General features: G+C 40.4%; 5 protein-coding genes across 5 annotated transcripts; 4 read left to right on the top strand and 1 right to left on the bottom strand. All coding sequences in view use genetic code 12, as the record gives it.

Moving 5' to 3' along the window:
- Positions 1 to 1,070: 1,070 nt before the first annotated feature.
- RJT20DRAFT_98826 (apyrase) lies at positions 1,071 to 3,128 on the top strand (the record flags this gene model as incomplete). The annotated part of the gene is made up of 1 exon (XM_064921742.1): positions 1,071 to 3,128. The coding sequence occupies one exon, from the start codon at positions 1,071 to 1,073 to the stop codon at positions 3,126 to 3,128; it is 2,058 nt and encodes a 685-aa protein (XP_064773189.1).
- Positions 3,129 to 3,219: 91 nt separating this feature from the next.
- On the top strand, positions 3,220 to 4,062 carry RJT20DRAFT_54771 (uncharacterized protein). Its single transcript, XM_064920624.1, has one exon. It carries the CDS (start codon positions 3,311 to 3,313, stop codon positions 3,863 to 3,865), a length of 555 nt encoding a protein of 184 aa, XP_064773188.1. The 5' UTR covers positions 3,220 to 3,310; the 3' UTR covers positions 3,866 to 4,062.
- Positions 4,063 to 4,550: 488 nt separating this feature from the next.
- On the top strand, positions 4,551 to 6,319 carry RJT20DRAFT_156467 (RNA-binding GTPase). The gene has a single exon (XM_064919131.1). The coding sequence runs from the start codon at positions 4,639 to 4,641 to the stop codon at positions 6,208 to 6,210; it is 1,572 nt and encodes a 523-aa protein (XP_064773187.1). The 5' UTR covers positions 4,551 to 4,638; the 3' UTR covers positions 6,211 to 6,319.
- Position 6,320: 1 nt separating this feature from the next.
- On the bottom strand, positions 6,321 to 7,785 carry RJT20DRAFT_54766 (NAD-dependent epimerase/dehydratase family protein). The gene has a single exon (XM_064920623.1). The coding sequence runs from the start codon at positions 7,393 to 7,395 to the stop codon at positions 6,430 to 6,432; it is 966 nt and encodes a 321-aa protein (XP_064773186.1). The 5' UTR covers positions 7,396 to 7,785; the 3' UTR covers positions 6,321 to 6,429.
- Positions 7,786 to 8,838: 1,053 nt separating this feature from the next.
- Positions 8,839 to 12,199, top strand: MPH1 (3'-5' DNA helicase; the record flags this gene model as incomplete). The annotated part of the gene is made up of 2 exons (XM_064915919.1): positions 8,839 to 11,593; positions 11,636 to 12,199. 2 exons carry the CDS (start codon positions 8,839 to 8,841, stop codon positions 12,142 to 12,144), a joined length of 3,264 nt encoding a protein of 1,087 aa, XP_064773185.1. The 3' UTR covers positions 12,145 to 12,199.
- Positions 12,200 to 12,945: the final 746 nt, after the last annotated feature.

Raw genomic sequence — 12,945 nt, 5'->3', positions numbered from 1 at the left:
CGAGAGATTACCGGTAGGAAACAGGAGATTCGCTGGAGGCGCAGCGGTATGGCTGTGAAGAGTAGTGAGAGACAATGTGAGAATAGTGGGAGAGGGAAAGGGAGTAGTGGGGAGGATAGTGGGGAGGAAATAGTGAGAAGGAAGAAAAAATAGGCAGAGGAATATATATGTATATACAGAGAGAGACAGAGAGAGAGAAAGAGAGAGAGAAAGAGAGAGAGAAGAGGAAGAAAGGAACAATGTGTTAATGATATATGAAGAGAGGACAGTTATATGGTAATTCATAATTCAACAGAATTCTTATTCTTCATAATTCAGAATGAAGCAAACGTCTTAATGAAGTCGTAAGATAGACCCAATAGTATAACTACATGTATGGCATATCAAAGTACATACTTTATATATATATATATATAACTGAGATAACTGATATAGACATAAGGAAGCTAAGTATTTTAAATTTAGTAACAACTCTCAGTACAAAAACTATCAGTAACATAAACTCTCTAACAAATAACAAATTTTCCAGTAACAGCTCTCAGTAACAGCTCTTAAAAAAAACTCTCCGTAACTCAGCACTTTATCTCTCTTAAACTCTCTCCTCAACTCTCCTCAACTCCTACTGACATACTCTCAGTATCACCCAGTTTCTACCCACTATTTCCTTGCTCTCCCTACTTTCTTCGCTCTTCACCCTTTTCACTAAAGTCTCATATTCTCCATAAATCGCCATTCCCATTCTCATGCCGATGCTCATGCCAATGCCTACGACCACACCCACACCCACAACCCAGTGCCTCCCTCACTATTCACTCTCATTCTCACCTCTCACCTCCAACCTCTCGCTATTTTTAGGACGCGCCTCCCCACGACTTCTCCCTGAAGCCTCGCTAATTACCACCACGTCTCCCTAAAACTCCCCAGCGTGTCTGAACATTACGTTTTTCACAATTCCAAGATCCGATTCTTTTGGTAGTTCCTTGTGTTTCTCCACAAAAGAGCCGTAGAAAGCACCCGTAAGTCTTCCAGATCATACCCACTACGATCACACACCTTCTGGACCCTCTACAATGCCGCCTTCAAAACCAAGCCTATACAAATACGGCATTGTCATCGACTCAGGCTCGTCGGGATCAAGAATCCAGATCTACCGCTGGGAAGACCCCGTAAAAACGAAACAGAAACATAAAAAGGAGCCAGAAGTGCTTACTTCACCGCCGAAAATCGAAAAGGAGAAGAACTGGTCGCTAAAGATCTCTCCGGGCATCTCAAACTATAACACACCCAAGTACTTAAAGCAGATATGGCCAGAACATTACTCTAAGCTTATGAAGTTCGCCGAGGGAATAATCCCATCGGAGAGCCACAGAGATACTCCTGTTTTCGTGTTGGCCACAGCAGGAATGCGTTTGTTGGACCCCAAAGTTCAGAAACGAATTCTAAAGGAAACGTGTTCAAGTATCAAGAAGCATACGTCTTTCCTATTACCACCAGAATGCCGGGATGCGGTGCAGGTCATCGACGGAGAAACAGAAGGAATCTACGGCTGGTTGGGACTTAACTATCTCATGGGCCAGTTTGACAAGTATGATACGAAGCAGGAAGAACACGAGTCCATAGGATTCATGGATATGGGAGGTGCTTCGACGCAAATAGCGTTTGTTCCTTCTTCAGCAGAAGAAAGAAAAAAGCACCAAGATGACTTATCCACAGTGACCTTGCGTAATATTGACGGAAGCACTCAACAATGGAATGTGTTTGTAGAAACGTGGTTGGGATTTGGAGCCAACGAAGCACGAAAGCGGTACTTGAATCACCTTATCAGCTTGGCTTTGGAAAATCCTAGTAATCTGGGAGAAATCAGTGATCCATGTTTGCCAAAAGGCGCAGACTTCAGGTATAGCTTCAACGGGAAAACCTACAATATAAACGGTGTAGGCAATTATGAGATGTGTTCCAAGACCATATATCCATTATTACAGAAAAATATTCCATGCAAAGAAGACCCATGTCTTTTCAACGGAATTCATGGACCCAAATTGAACTTCGACAAGGACAAGTTCGTTGGAATCTCCGAGTACTGGTATACTGCCAACGACGTATTCCAAAGTGGAGGAGAGTACAATTACCATGGCTTCAACGAAAAAGTACGTGAATACTGTGAAAGTGATTGGCAAACCATCTTGGAAAACTCCGTCAAGGGCAAATACTCGAATCTAAACCCAGACACTTTTTTAAAGGACGCATGTTTTAAGGCGAACTGGGTGATGAATATCTTACACGAAGGATTTGAACTACCAAGATTGGGAATCGATATACCAGACAAACCAAAGCGGGAAGTACAGAATCTAGATGACGTTCATGTACCTTTTAAATCTGCAGAGTCCATAAATGGGGAAGAATTATCATGGACCTTGGGTAAGATCTTATTGGTGGCATCATCACAAATTCAGGAATCTGGAAAGAAGGCACTTGATGTGGGAATCTATCCTAGTGAAATATCAGGCAAGAAGTTCGTTCCTGGAGGAAGTTCTCTTGACTCTGGAAACGACAGCGATAGTGAAGATGAAAACGAGGTGATGCATTCCTTCTATTCTATTGTAGTTTTCTTACTATTCTTTTTCTTTGTCTACCACTTTGGAAAGTCACACTTCGGCAAATGGGTATACAAATTTAGGAAGTTCCAAATCCCTATCCCAGTGAAGAGAGTAATTTCAACAGCCACTTCCAAAGTTCCAGGTTTGAGCAGATACTTTGGCAATCAGCATTTATACGACAACTTACAGAGCATTAATGAAGTCAATTTGAACTTGGAAGAGGGTTTAATGTCCACCATCTCATCGGATGCCAATGGACTCAACTCGTCTGTTCTTCGTACTCGACTGACCATTAATTTGGTGGAGGAGGAGCATTCGGGCACTGAACTGGAGCAATCATCACAATTACCTCAACCCCTGAGTCCCCAACTTAAAGGATCGAAGAGCTTCAGCAGTTTCATCAACAAGCCATTTGTAGTCCCAATGAGAAATTCTCCTGCGTTGTACAATACAGGGAATAATAGCAGAGACTCCTTACATAGAATACCCAGTAGCAGCTCTATCAGTAGAGGAAAGAGCTCAAATAATTAGACTTCTCATTATAATATACATTAATTTAGATAGGAGGAGTGCTAAGTTCATTTTCTTAAAAGTGGTTACAATAATAATTTTTTTTGCACCCATTTATACCCGCCCATTTAAAAGCACTAAGAATACAAAAAAGTTATTCTTTCATTGTTTTTTGAAAAACCTTCTCCTCCATATTTGCTATCATGATTACAAAATACTATATACTACAACTAGCAGTGCTATTCCTCCTTTCTTTCCATTTCGTTGCGTCTATTCCTACTCCGGATGTGAAGAGAAACCTGGTTCAGGTTGTTATTACTCCTCAAGATCTCAAGGACGTTGGCGAATACGCTATAAAGAAAGCCCCAGAAATTACGAATAACATAAAGAATATGCTAAAACAGAAACTACTTGATCGGCTCTTGTCCAAGGAGATCCAAGAATATAATCCCAATGCAAATGAAGAGTATCGCTCAATTGGTTCGCAAGATCCAAGTGCATCAAATGACAATCTGCGTCCAATTACCAGCGTCCATTTGGATGCAACAAATAAACCAGGGCTAGTTTCTTCCATTATAAAAGGGCCCTCTGCTGATGAAGATGAACCCTACAATGAATTTGAACGTGATAGCTCTGACGACGAACCGGAATATTCCATAAATGAACATGTTGGCTACCAAAGACCATCAAGAATTAAGAACTTCACTAAGGATCTTGCAGTGAACGAATATCCCTCCGGTAGGAGAAGAAAGCGTTGATCTTCTTGAAAGGACGGAGGGAGATGGATTTTAAATTTCACCATGTGGCCCATTGGCTTGGAAGCCCATCAATCCCCACCACCTACCGCAATCCTTTGTCATACTTACAGTGGTTCCAAAAACGATTGCAAAAACCGCAGCGCTACCAATCATTTGAATTACATTCTCTTCCCTTTTATGTATGGTGGCCAAATCACTTTTACTTTAGATAAAGCACATTAACAAAATATTGATCTCACTGTAAAGTATTTAACTAAATGTAATCTTCTATTCACTGTGGTTTTATTCCGTTTTGAAAGCTACTACTGGTTATCAATACGAATTCATCCTTATTCCATGTCTTTTGTACACTGTTAACAAATAAGGAAACGAAGTACACTCCCTCCTATCTCTTTTACATTAAATATTGCAATAAATGTTGAAATTTCATCTCATCCACTCTTATATCTCCTCCCACATCCCTCTCTATACTACCCACACTTACTTCACATTCCCCCCATAACACACATTACTTCTCTTCTACAACCCAATACTATCACCATCCATACAAACTCTCCCACCAACAATACATGGTAGCGCCTCTCATCCCATCACAGACTACATGCAGGTGCTCCAAATGCTCTTCTCATAATTTTTTTTTCAGTTCCTACAAATTTGTACAATAGTCGATTTATAGTGAAATATCTCATTATTAACGAGTATAGTTGAATTTGTAGACTATCTGATTGTGCTGGTGTGTTCCTGGATCCGTTTACAAGTAGCCAACGTCGAAAATGAGAGTCAAAAAGCCAACCTCTAAGAGGGTGTCCACTCGTATGAGAGAAGGAATCAAGAAGAAGGCTCTTGCCCAACAGAGAAAGAACAGAAAAGCCTCGAAGAAGGACGTCACCTGGAAGTCTAGAAACAAGAAGGATCCTGGTATTCCGTCCAGTTTCCCTTATAAGGACAAGATCCTTACGGAATTGGAAGAAAACAGAAGAGTTGACAGAGAAAAGAGAGAAGCCCTTAAGGCACAGAGAGAGCAAGAGAAAGCCGAGGCTTTGGCTAGAGGTGAAGCCTACGATGACGACATGGATTTGGATAACGAAGACGAAGGAGAAGAAGGTGGATTAGCCGCTCTTTTGGAATCCGCTCAGCAGGCAGCAAAGCTGTACGCTGGCGAAAAGGACGATGACGAAATGGACGATTCTGATGATGATGAAGAAGAAGTCGAGTACAACATAGATGTCGAAGAAGATGAAGATGACTCAAAGAGCGAATTGGACAAGTCTAGAAGAGCTTACGACAAGATCTTCAAGACGGTTGTAGATGCTGCAGATGTCGTGTTATACGTCTTAGACGCCAGAGACCCTCAAGCCACCAGATCCAAGAAGGTTGAGCAAGCCGTTTTGCTGAACCCAGGTAAGAGATTGATCTTAGTGTTAAACAAGGTTGATTTGATCCCAACTGATGCTTTGAACCAATGGTTAGATTTCCTTAAGTCATCTTTTCCAACTGTTCCAATCAAGGCTTCTCCTGGTGCTACCAACTCCACTTCTTTCAATAAGAACCTCACTGCATCTATGACTGCCAACTCATTATTGCTTGCCTTGAAGAGTTTTGCAGCCAAGTCTAACCTTAAGAGATCTATCGTAGTCGGTGTTATCGGATATCCAAACGTCGGTAAGTCTTCAATTATCAATGCATTAACCAATAGACATGGTAACAACTCCAAAGCTTGTCCTGTCGGTAACCAAGCCGGTGTAACCACCTCAATGAGAACAGTTAAGATCGATAACAAATTGAAAATCTTGGATTCTCCTGGTATAGTGTTCCCAGACGAAGTCACTGGCTCTAAAAAATTGAGTAAGACCCAACAAGAAGCCAAGTTGGCCTTGTTGTCTGCCCTTCCACCAAAACAAATAATAGACCCAATTCCAGCTGTGCAAATGCTTCTCAAGAAGCTTTCAAACAATTCAGAGATGGCCGATGGCTTGAAGGCATACTATCAAATGCCTGCATTGCCTTCCTCAGATTTGAACGAATTCACCAAACAGTTCTTGATTCATGTTGCCAGAGTTAGAGGAAGACTTGGAAAAGGTGGTGTCCCTAACTTAGAGTCCGCTGGTATGGCTGTTCTCAATGACTGGAGAGATGGAAGAATCATTGGCTGGACTTTGCCAAAATCTTCCAAGAGCGCTAGTGATGGTGTGGATAGCGACATTGCTGCAATCGATGCTCCAAAGAGCTCATTAAGAGGTGATAAGGAACCTCCTAAGATCGAACAGACTACCGTTGTAACTCAATGGGCCAAGGAATTCGACTTGGATGGCTTATTGGGTGACAACTTCGGTCTTTCTAAGTAGGAAGTCTGCTTATGGAGAGTTTGATACGATGATGAGTGTGTACCATAGATATCTAGCAACAGCAATACAAGCATTTTAAAATAGAAAGAATTCATATGTACGAGGTGGATGAAATTTAGTAATTTAAACATCGATTTACTTCATATTTAATTTAAGTATATCTATTGACGAATTCTAACAACAAAGTCACTATGTAATAAGAAAGATTTGAAGAAGATCCTACTTCTTGATGAAACGAGTGTAATAGTCCTGATTTTGATTAACAGCCCAAGTGTTCAACAAAAGTTCAAAGTTATCAACAATTGGAATCTTTGGCTTCCAACCGAAGACTTCAGTAGCATGCTTACTGTTCGTAACCACAGATGTATTGAATGCATTAAGAAAGGCATTCTCTTCAAAGCTGGGCTTTCCCTCTAAACTGATTTCGCCTTTGAAACCTAACAATTTGGCACCCTTCTTGACGAGCTCAGGGAAGGAGACGTTGTCAGCAACAATATCAAAGATCGGTAACTTATTGTCCTTGGAGCTTGCAACATCAAAGTTTTCAACGGCTTGAAAGATAATTTCAGCCACATCTTCATTGTGGATCAAGCCACTAGTCAAATTCTCCTTGAGAGCAAGGCTAATAGTTGAAGTGTCCCCTTGAAGTACAGCTGCCAAAATCTGGCCAAATAAGGCACCCCAAATTGGCGAGTTGGTTCCACACAATATACCAGGTCTAATGATAATACTTGGGATAACATCCTTCAAGCCGACGATCCTCTCCTCTAATCCCACTCTATACTTGACTAGCTGGGCAACCTTGCTTTCTACCGGCTTAACAGTTTCATCAACAGCATCAAGCGAGTCTCCATGAACCCAGATTCCACTAATGTAAACAAAATTAACGGCATGTTTCTCTTCCGTAACAATTTCCTCTAATTTGTCAAGAATCGAATGGGTACTTGTTGGAGTACCGGAGAAATCAATGACAGTATGAATTCCAAGTTCAACCATTTGATCAAGATATTCGGTGCTTCCAGTGTTGGAGGCAATTGGAATCAACTCTTCCTTGAGTAAAGTAACAGCTTTTTCATCTGATCTTGCAAGACCGTATACCGTATAGTTGTTACGGCGAAAGCGCAAAGCAGCCTGGCGACCAATGAAGCCAGTAGCACCAATTAATAAGACTTTGTTAGAAGACATGTTTCGTTTGTAGTGGGTTTTCGTTTGTTCAATGAAATTTTATTCTCTTGAATGATATCTTTCAAATATCTTTCCACTTCAATTCAGCGAGCAAAGTACATTCTTTTATACTATTTCATCTTTTCATATATGACGACCATAAGGAATGCTAGACAACGGAAATAGTTGCAAATCATTGGTTCTATACATGGCTCTAGGTCCCAATGGGGTTAATATCCACTTCGGAGCAGGAGATGCCAATTGGGGAGAATAGCCAATATTGGATAAAGTCCGGCAGTCAAAAGCGGAATATTGACGGTATAAGTTCGGGGATTTGCCTCTTTCGGATAATATCCGATTGTTACTAATAGTCAACGATCAACCAGCTCCGTTGTATTCATTGAGGAGTATACCAATTATTACCATGATAGGCTTTGGGGTACACTACTTCATAACCAAGACATTAAGCACTCGGAAGTCTTTCTAACGCCGGTTCGTTGTATTATTTGGTCTTTTTGAAGGGTGATGACCACAGACGCGGAGATACTGCCTCTTTATGCATCTGGTGGTACTCCGTAATGTCATACTGCTAAGTTCCAGCCGAAAGGCTATGAGCCTTTTCTGTCGACTTGGGTAATGCGTTAGTAAACTCTGGCATTGAGATCTTGTCACTTTCGTTCGTCAAATATCGGTTCATTGTGATACTCTAAGTAAGTTTCGGAACAAGATACAGCAGTGGATCTATAACGAAGCTAGTGAACTCTGGAATTCAGTTCTTGCCTCTGCCCTTCGTTTCAATATCATTGTTCAGAGCTCTCGGTCGCCGTCTTGGACTGCTGATGCTCGATCTCCAACCCCGCCTCGATGTCTTCTCTAAAATTCAGCATCGTTGATAGGTTATTCATCACCGTTAGATTCTGAATAAGGAACTCGTCGTGATTCTTCAAGAGCTGGTCCAAGGGCTCTTGTAATCTCTCCAATGATTGGAAAAGTACCTTAAATGGATCACTTTCTTGTGTTTTGTTGGACATTTCTAATGGCTGTACTTCTATATAGAATTATACGACTATTACCAACTCAATACAATCTATAACTATACAACTATACAACTATACAATTCAAAAAAAATCACAAACTTACAACTATATAACTATATAACTATATCTATATAACTATATAACTATATCTTATACTATATCTTATACTATATCTTATACTATATAACTCAACAACACAAATTACCCACTAAGTGTCCACAAACTGCTATCTCTTCTCAACTGTTCTCTATCAATCCAAACACCATCTTTTCATAATTAACTATTCGAAAAATCTGTCAATATTTATTTTTCTTAAGACGCGCGCTTGTAGAATTGCGTTCTGCTAATATGACTTTTCACTATAATCTTAAGATAAGAAGTGGTCAGTCATTGTGAGTGGTATAATTCAGGTAAGTTAGGGTCCAGAATGCCAGAAACCGATGACGGCGAGGACTCCCCTTTTTTTGATGACGATGATGAGGAATTCGATGAGTTGCTAAGGGCAGAATTGCTTCCAACGGGACCTGATCGTGACCCTGGAGGTGGAAATGGTCAGGGAAAGAACCTGATTTTTCAGGTTCAAACGCTGGTTATACCAAATAGGCAGCTTTTTGAGGTAATCCCGGAGGCGCTGCGGCATAACAAACAGACCCATCATAATGTAGACTACAATAGCCTTCAGAAGTACATCTATCCGACCAATTTCGAGATTCGAGATTATCAGTATAACATTGTGCGAAGAGCGTTCTACGACAACTTGCTAGTAGCACTTCCTACTGGTCTAGGAAAGACATTCATAGCTTCTACTGTCATGTTGAACTTCTTGAGGTGGTTTCCAGACTCAAAACTCATTTTCGTAGCTCCAACGAAGCCTTTGGTTGCACAACAAATCAAAGCTTGTTGTTCAATTACTGGTATTCCGAGCTCGAAGGTCGCCATTCTTCTTGACAAGACGCGTAAAAACAGAGGTGAAATCTGGAATGAGAAGCAGGTATTCTTCACAACTCCTCAAGTGGTAGAAAATGACTTGGCATCAGGACTTGTTGACCCCAAATCAATTGTTCTTCTCGTTATCGATGAAGCGCATAGAGCTAAGGGAAACTATGCCTATAATAACATAGTGAAGTTCTTGGACAGGTTTAATAATTCATACAGAACCTTGGCTTTGACTGCTACACCTGCTTCTGACGTAGATGGTGTCCAGGAGATCATCAACAATTTGCATATTTCGAAGGTAGAAGTTCGAACAGAACAAAGCATAGACATAATAAAGTACATGAAGAGGAAGAGAGTTCAGAGAAGAACCATATTTCAATCAGACGATATAAAAGAATGCATTGACCTACTCTGCACGGCTATAGCCCCAGTATTGAAAGTTGCCAACGAGAGAAACATATATGAAATGACAGAGCCACATAGGATTAACTTCTTTCAATGCATGGAAGCCTCCAGAAAGATTGTTACAAACCCAACCATACCAGAGGGCTTGAAATGGGCCAATTTCTTCATTTTACAGCTATTGGGGGTAGTGGGCCAATGCTTTAGAAGACTTAATATATATGGCATTAGGTCTTTCTTCAGCTACTTTAGCGAGAAGCACTTAGAGTTCACTACCAAATGGAATAAGAAGAAGTCCACTAATAAACTTAATGCTGATTTCTACTTCAGTGAGCCAATAAAGGAGTTGCTCGAGAAGTCAAAGAAGATTCTAAGTAATCCCAAAGTATTTAGTCATCCCAAGATAGAGGCCCTCATGGAAGAACTAGATGAGTTCTTCACTATAAATAATGCATCAGATTCGAAAGTCATCATTTTCACAGAATTTAGAGACTCAGCTCTTGAGATCGTACAATCCATTGAGAGTGTTGGACAGAAATTGAAACCACACATTTTTATAGGACAATCCAAGGAGAAGGACAAGTTTGACGATACAGCGTATCAGATGAAAGGAACGGCCAAGAAAGGTGGAAAGAAAAAGGCCGAAAAAGACTCTCGTCCCTCGACAAGATCAAGTTCGGAGGATGCACAGATTAATGGTATGAACCAAAAATTACAGAAAGAAATAATTAAAAAGTTTAAACAAGGGGAATTCAACATTCTTGTTGCTACCTCCATCGGAGAAGAAGGGTTGGACATTGGAGAGGTCGACCTTATTATATGTTATGACTCTACCAGTTCTCCAATCAAGAACATTCAACGTATGGGTAGAACAGGACGTAAGCGTGACGGTAAAGTTGTACTTCTATTCTCAAGCAATGAGGAATCAAAATTCGATAAAGCCATGAATGGGTATGAATATATCCAGCAGCATATAATGAGAGGAGAATTCGTCGAGTTACACCCACAAAATAGGATAGTTCCAAAAGAGTTCGAGCCTGTCGTCGAGGAGAAATTTATTGAAATCCCAGAAGAAAACCTTGAAATTGAAGCAGTTGAAGATGAAGATGATATCATCAGAATAGCAACAAACTATATGGTTGGAGGAAAGAAGAGCAAAAAGAAAGCCGCAAGATCCAAAGAGAAAGGGAAACACGAGAAGAGATTTTTTATGCCTGACGATGTTGAAACTGGTTTCAGGAGTGTCACGAGCATGTTAAGGAGGGTAGGATCAGATAAGACGCTAGCGGAAGAGAACCATCAAAAAGATTTTTTAGACAAATTGGTGGACTCAGCAAGCGAGGATGAAGAAATGAATGATGAAATACCGCTCAGTACTACGATAAAGTCTGTGAAGAACAACACCTCTCCTTCCTCAATCATTCCAAAAAAGACACGATTAATCGAAGACAACAGTTCTGAAAATGATAGGAGGAGTCCAGCTCCATTGATTTCGCAAGATGCGAACTCTGGTGTAGAGGCTCCACCGCAACAACCACCTGCTCCTCCTCCTCCAGCACAAAGGCGCAGTGATCTTTTAACTCCACCAAATAATTCACCAATCCCTTCGAAGAAAAGAACTCATGAGACTGTGCCAACCGTGTACGACACATTTGATATAATCAAGCCCACTAAAAAGAGAAGCCTTGGTGTAAAGAAACCTCCTCGTGGTAATAGCATTATAGACCAGTTAAAGCGCCAAAGCAAAAAGATCGTTCACTCACCACAAGATGTTACCATAATAGATGAAGTCGACTTGATATTACCCAATTATGATATTTCTCTTACTAGGAACAACTCTGTTGGTGACCTTGGACGACAGCCAAGTACTGATTCTGCTGCCACAGACGTCACACCACAGAATTCTCACAGCATTGAAGCAGAAGATAATGACTTCTTTGATGACGGCTTGGACGACGAATTGGCAATGATTTCAGGAGAGCAAATCGAGTCATTCACTGAACAAAGGAGTTTTCTTGATTCCGAAGTTAAAGGAAGAGGAAGGGTCGAAGACGTGATATACCAGAATACTTTTGAGAATAATGACGGTTTATTAAATGACGTTGAACTCATGGAGCTTTATACTTCCTATTTTACAACCATTGATCCCGCTGAACGGAAGAACTTCTATGACCCATTTATTGGTATCCATACTGAACTGGATGCAAATTGCTTGGCTTTTTGTGGAAAAATTTGCCACAGCAAGCGGATTCAGAGTTTACTTTTGATTTCAAAGAAGCCTTTGGAGGGCGCATCTTACATCCAACCTTCTAAGAACATACAGCTGGCAGTCAAAGAAGACGATAGATTGCTCGAAGACTACATAAGCTCATCTTTCATAGTCGCAGATGAGTGAAGACTTCTCACTTTGTATATAATTATACGACATTTAATGAATAAACTACCAATAGTGTTAGATGCAAGTAGTGGTGGTGAACTAACAAATTAGAGAGAGTAGCACAGACAATTCAAATAGAGGATTTCATTCTATTACATCCACACAAAGTAGGACGTCGATTATTACAATAGCACTTGTCATTGTCCATTTCTAAACTTTTTATTCTATTCAAATAGATTAAAAAGAAATTACCTTGCTTTATACCTTGTTTAAAAGTGATTTATATTATTCAATATCTGCTTTAACATCTCTCTATATGAGCAGTAGAGAGATCTATATGATCATTACGTGCCCTAAAAGTATCAAAAAGCAGCACTTCCTTTTTTCTAATCTTTTCGCAGTCAATTGTCATATGGTAGCTCTCCCGAACTAATAACCCAAATGTATTCTCAGTATTACCCGGACACTGTTTTGGTGATGTTCTCAATTTTTCTGCTCTCAGCTCTTTTCTATATAAGGAACGAGAATGGCCTTGAAAATGAATAATCATTTTCTTGTGTTCTTCTTGTTCTCCATCTTTATGCAGGGGCATTACGTGTATCAGTGAGGATTCGTCCGAGATCATGTTTTTGCTGGTTGAAAACTATAACCTGACAGCTCCTTGGGGTTCTAGCCTTGTGCTACGAGTCTCAAGGGAATTTTTGGACAACCCAACTTGAACTCAGCCAAAAATCTGGTTGTTGTTGAACTTCTTAAGTCTGAATGTTGGTAGCACTTCTTTGAAGGCTGCAATCACATCTAATTGGTGTTTGACACGAA

The sequence above is a fragment of the Scheffersomyces xylosifermentans genome, assembly GCF_036884685.1.
Source record: "Scheffersomyces xylosifermentans strain CBS 12540 chromosome Unknown RJT20scaffold_6, whole genome shotgun sequence".
Taxonomy (NCBI): domain Eukaryota; kingdom Fungi; phylum Ascomycota; class Pichiomycetes; order Serinales; family Debaryomycetaceae; genus Scheffersomyces; species Scheffersomyces xylosifermentans.
This window is presented reverse-complemented; position numbering and strand designations above follow the sequence as displayed.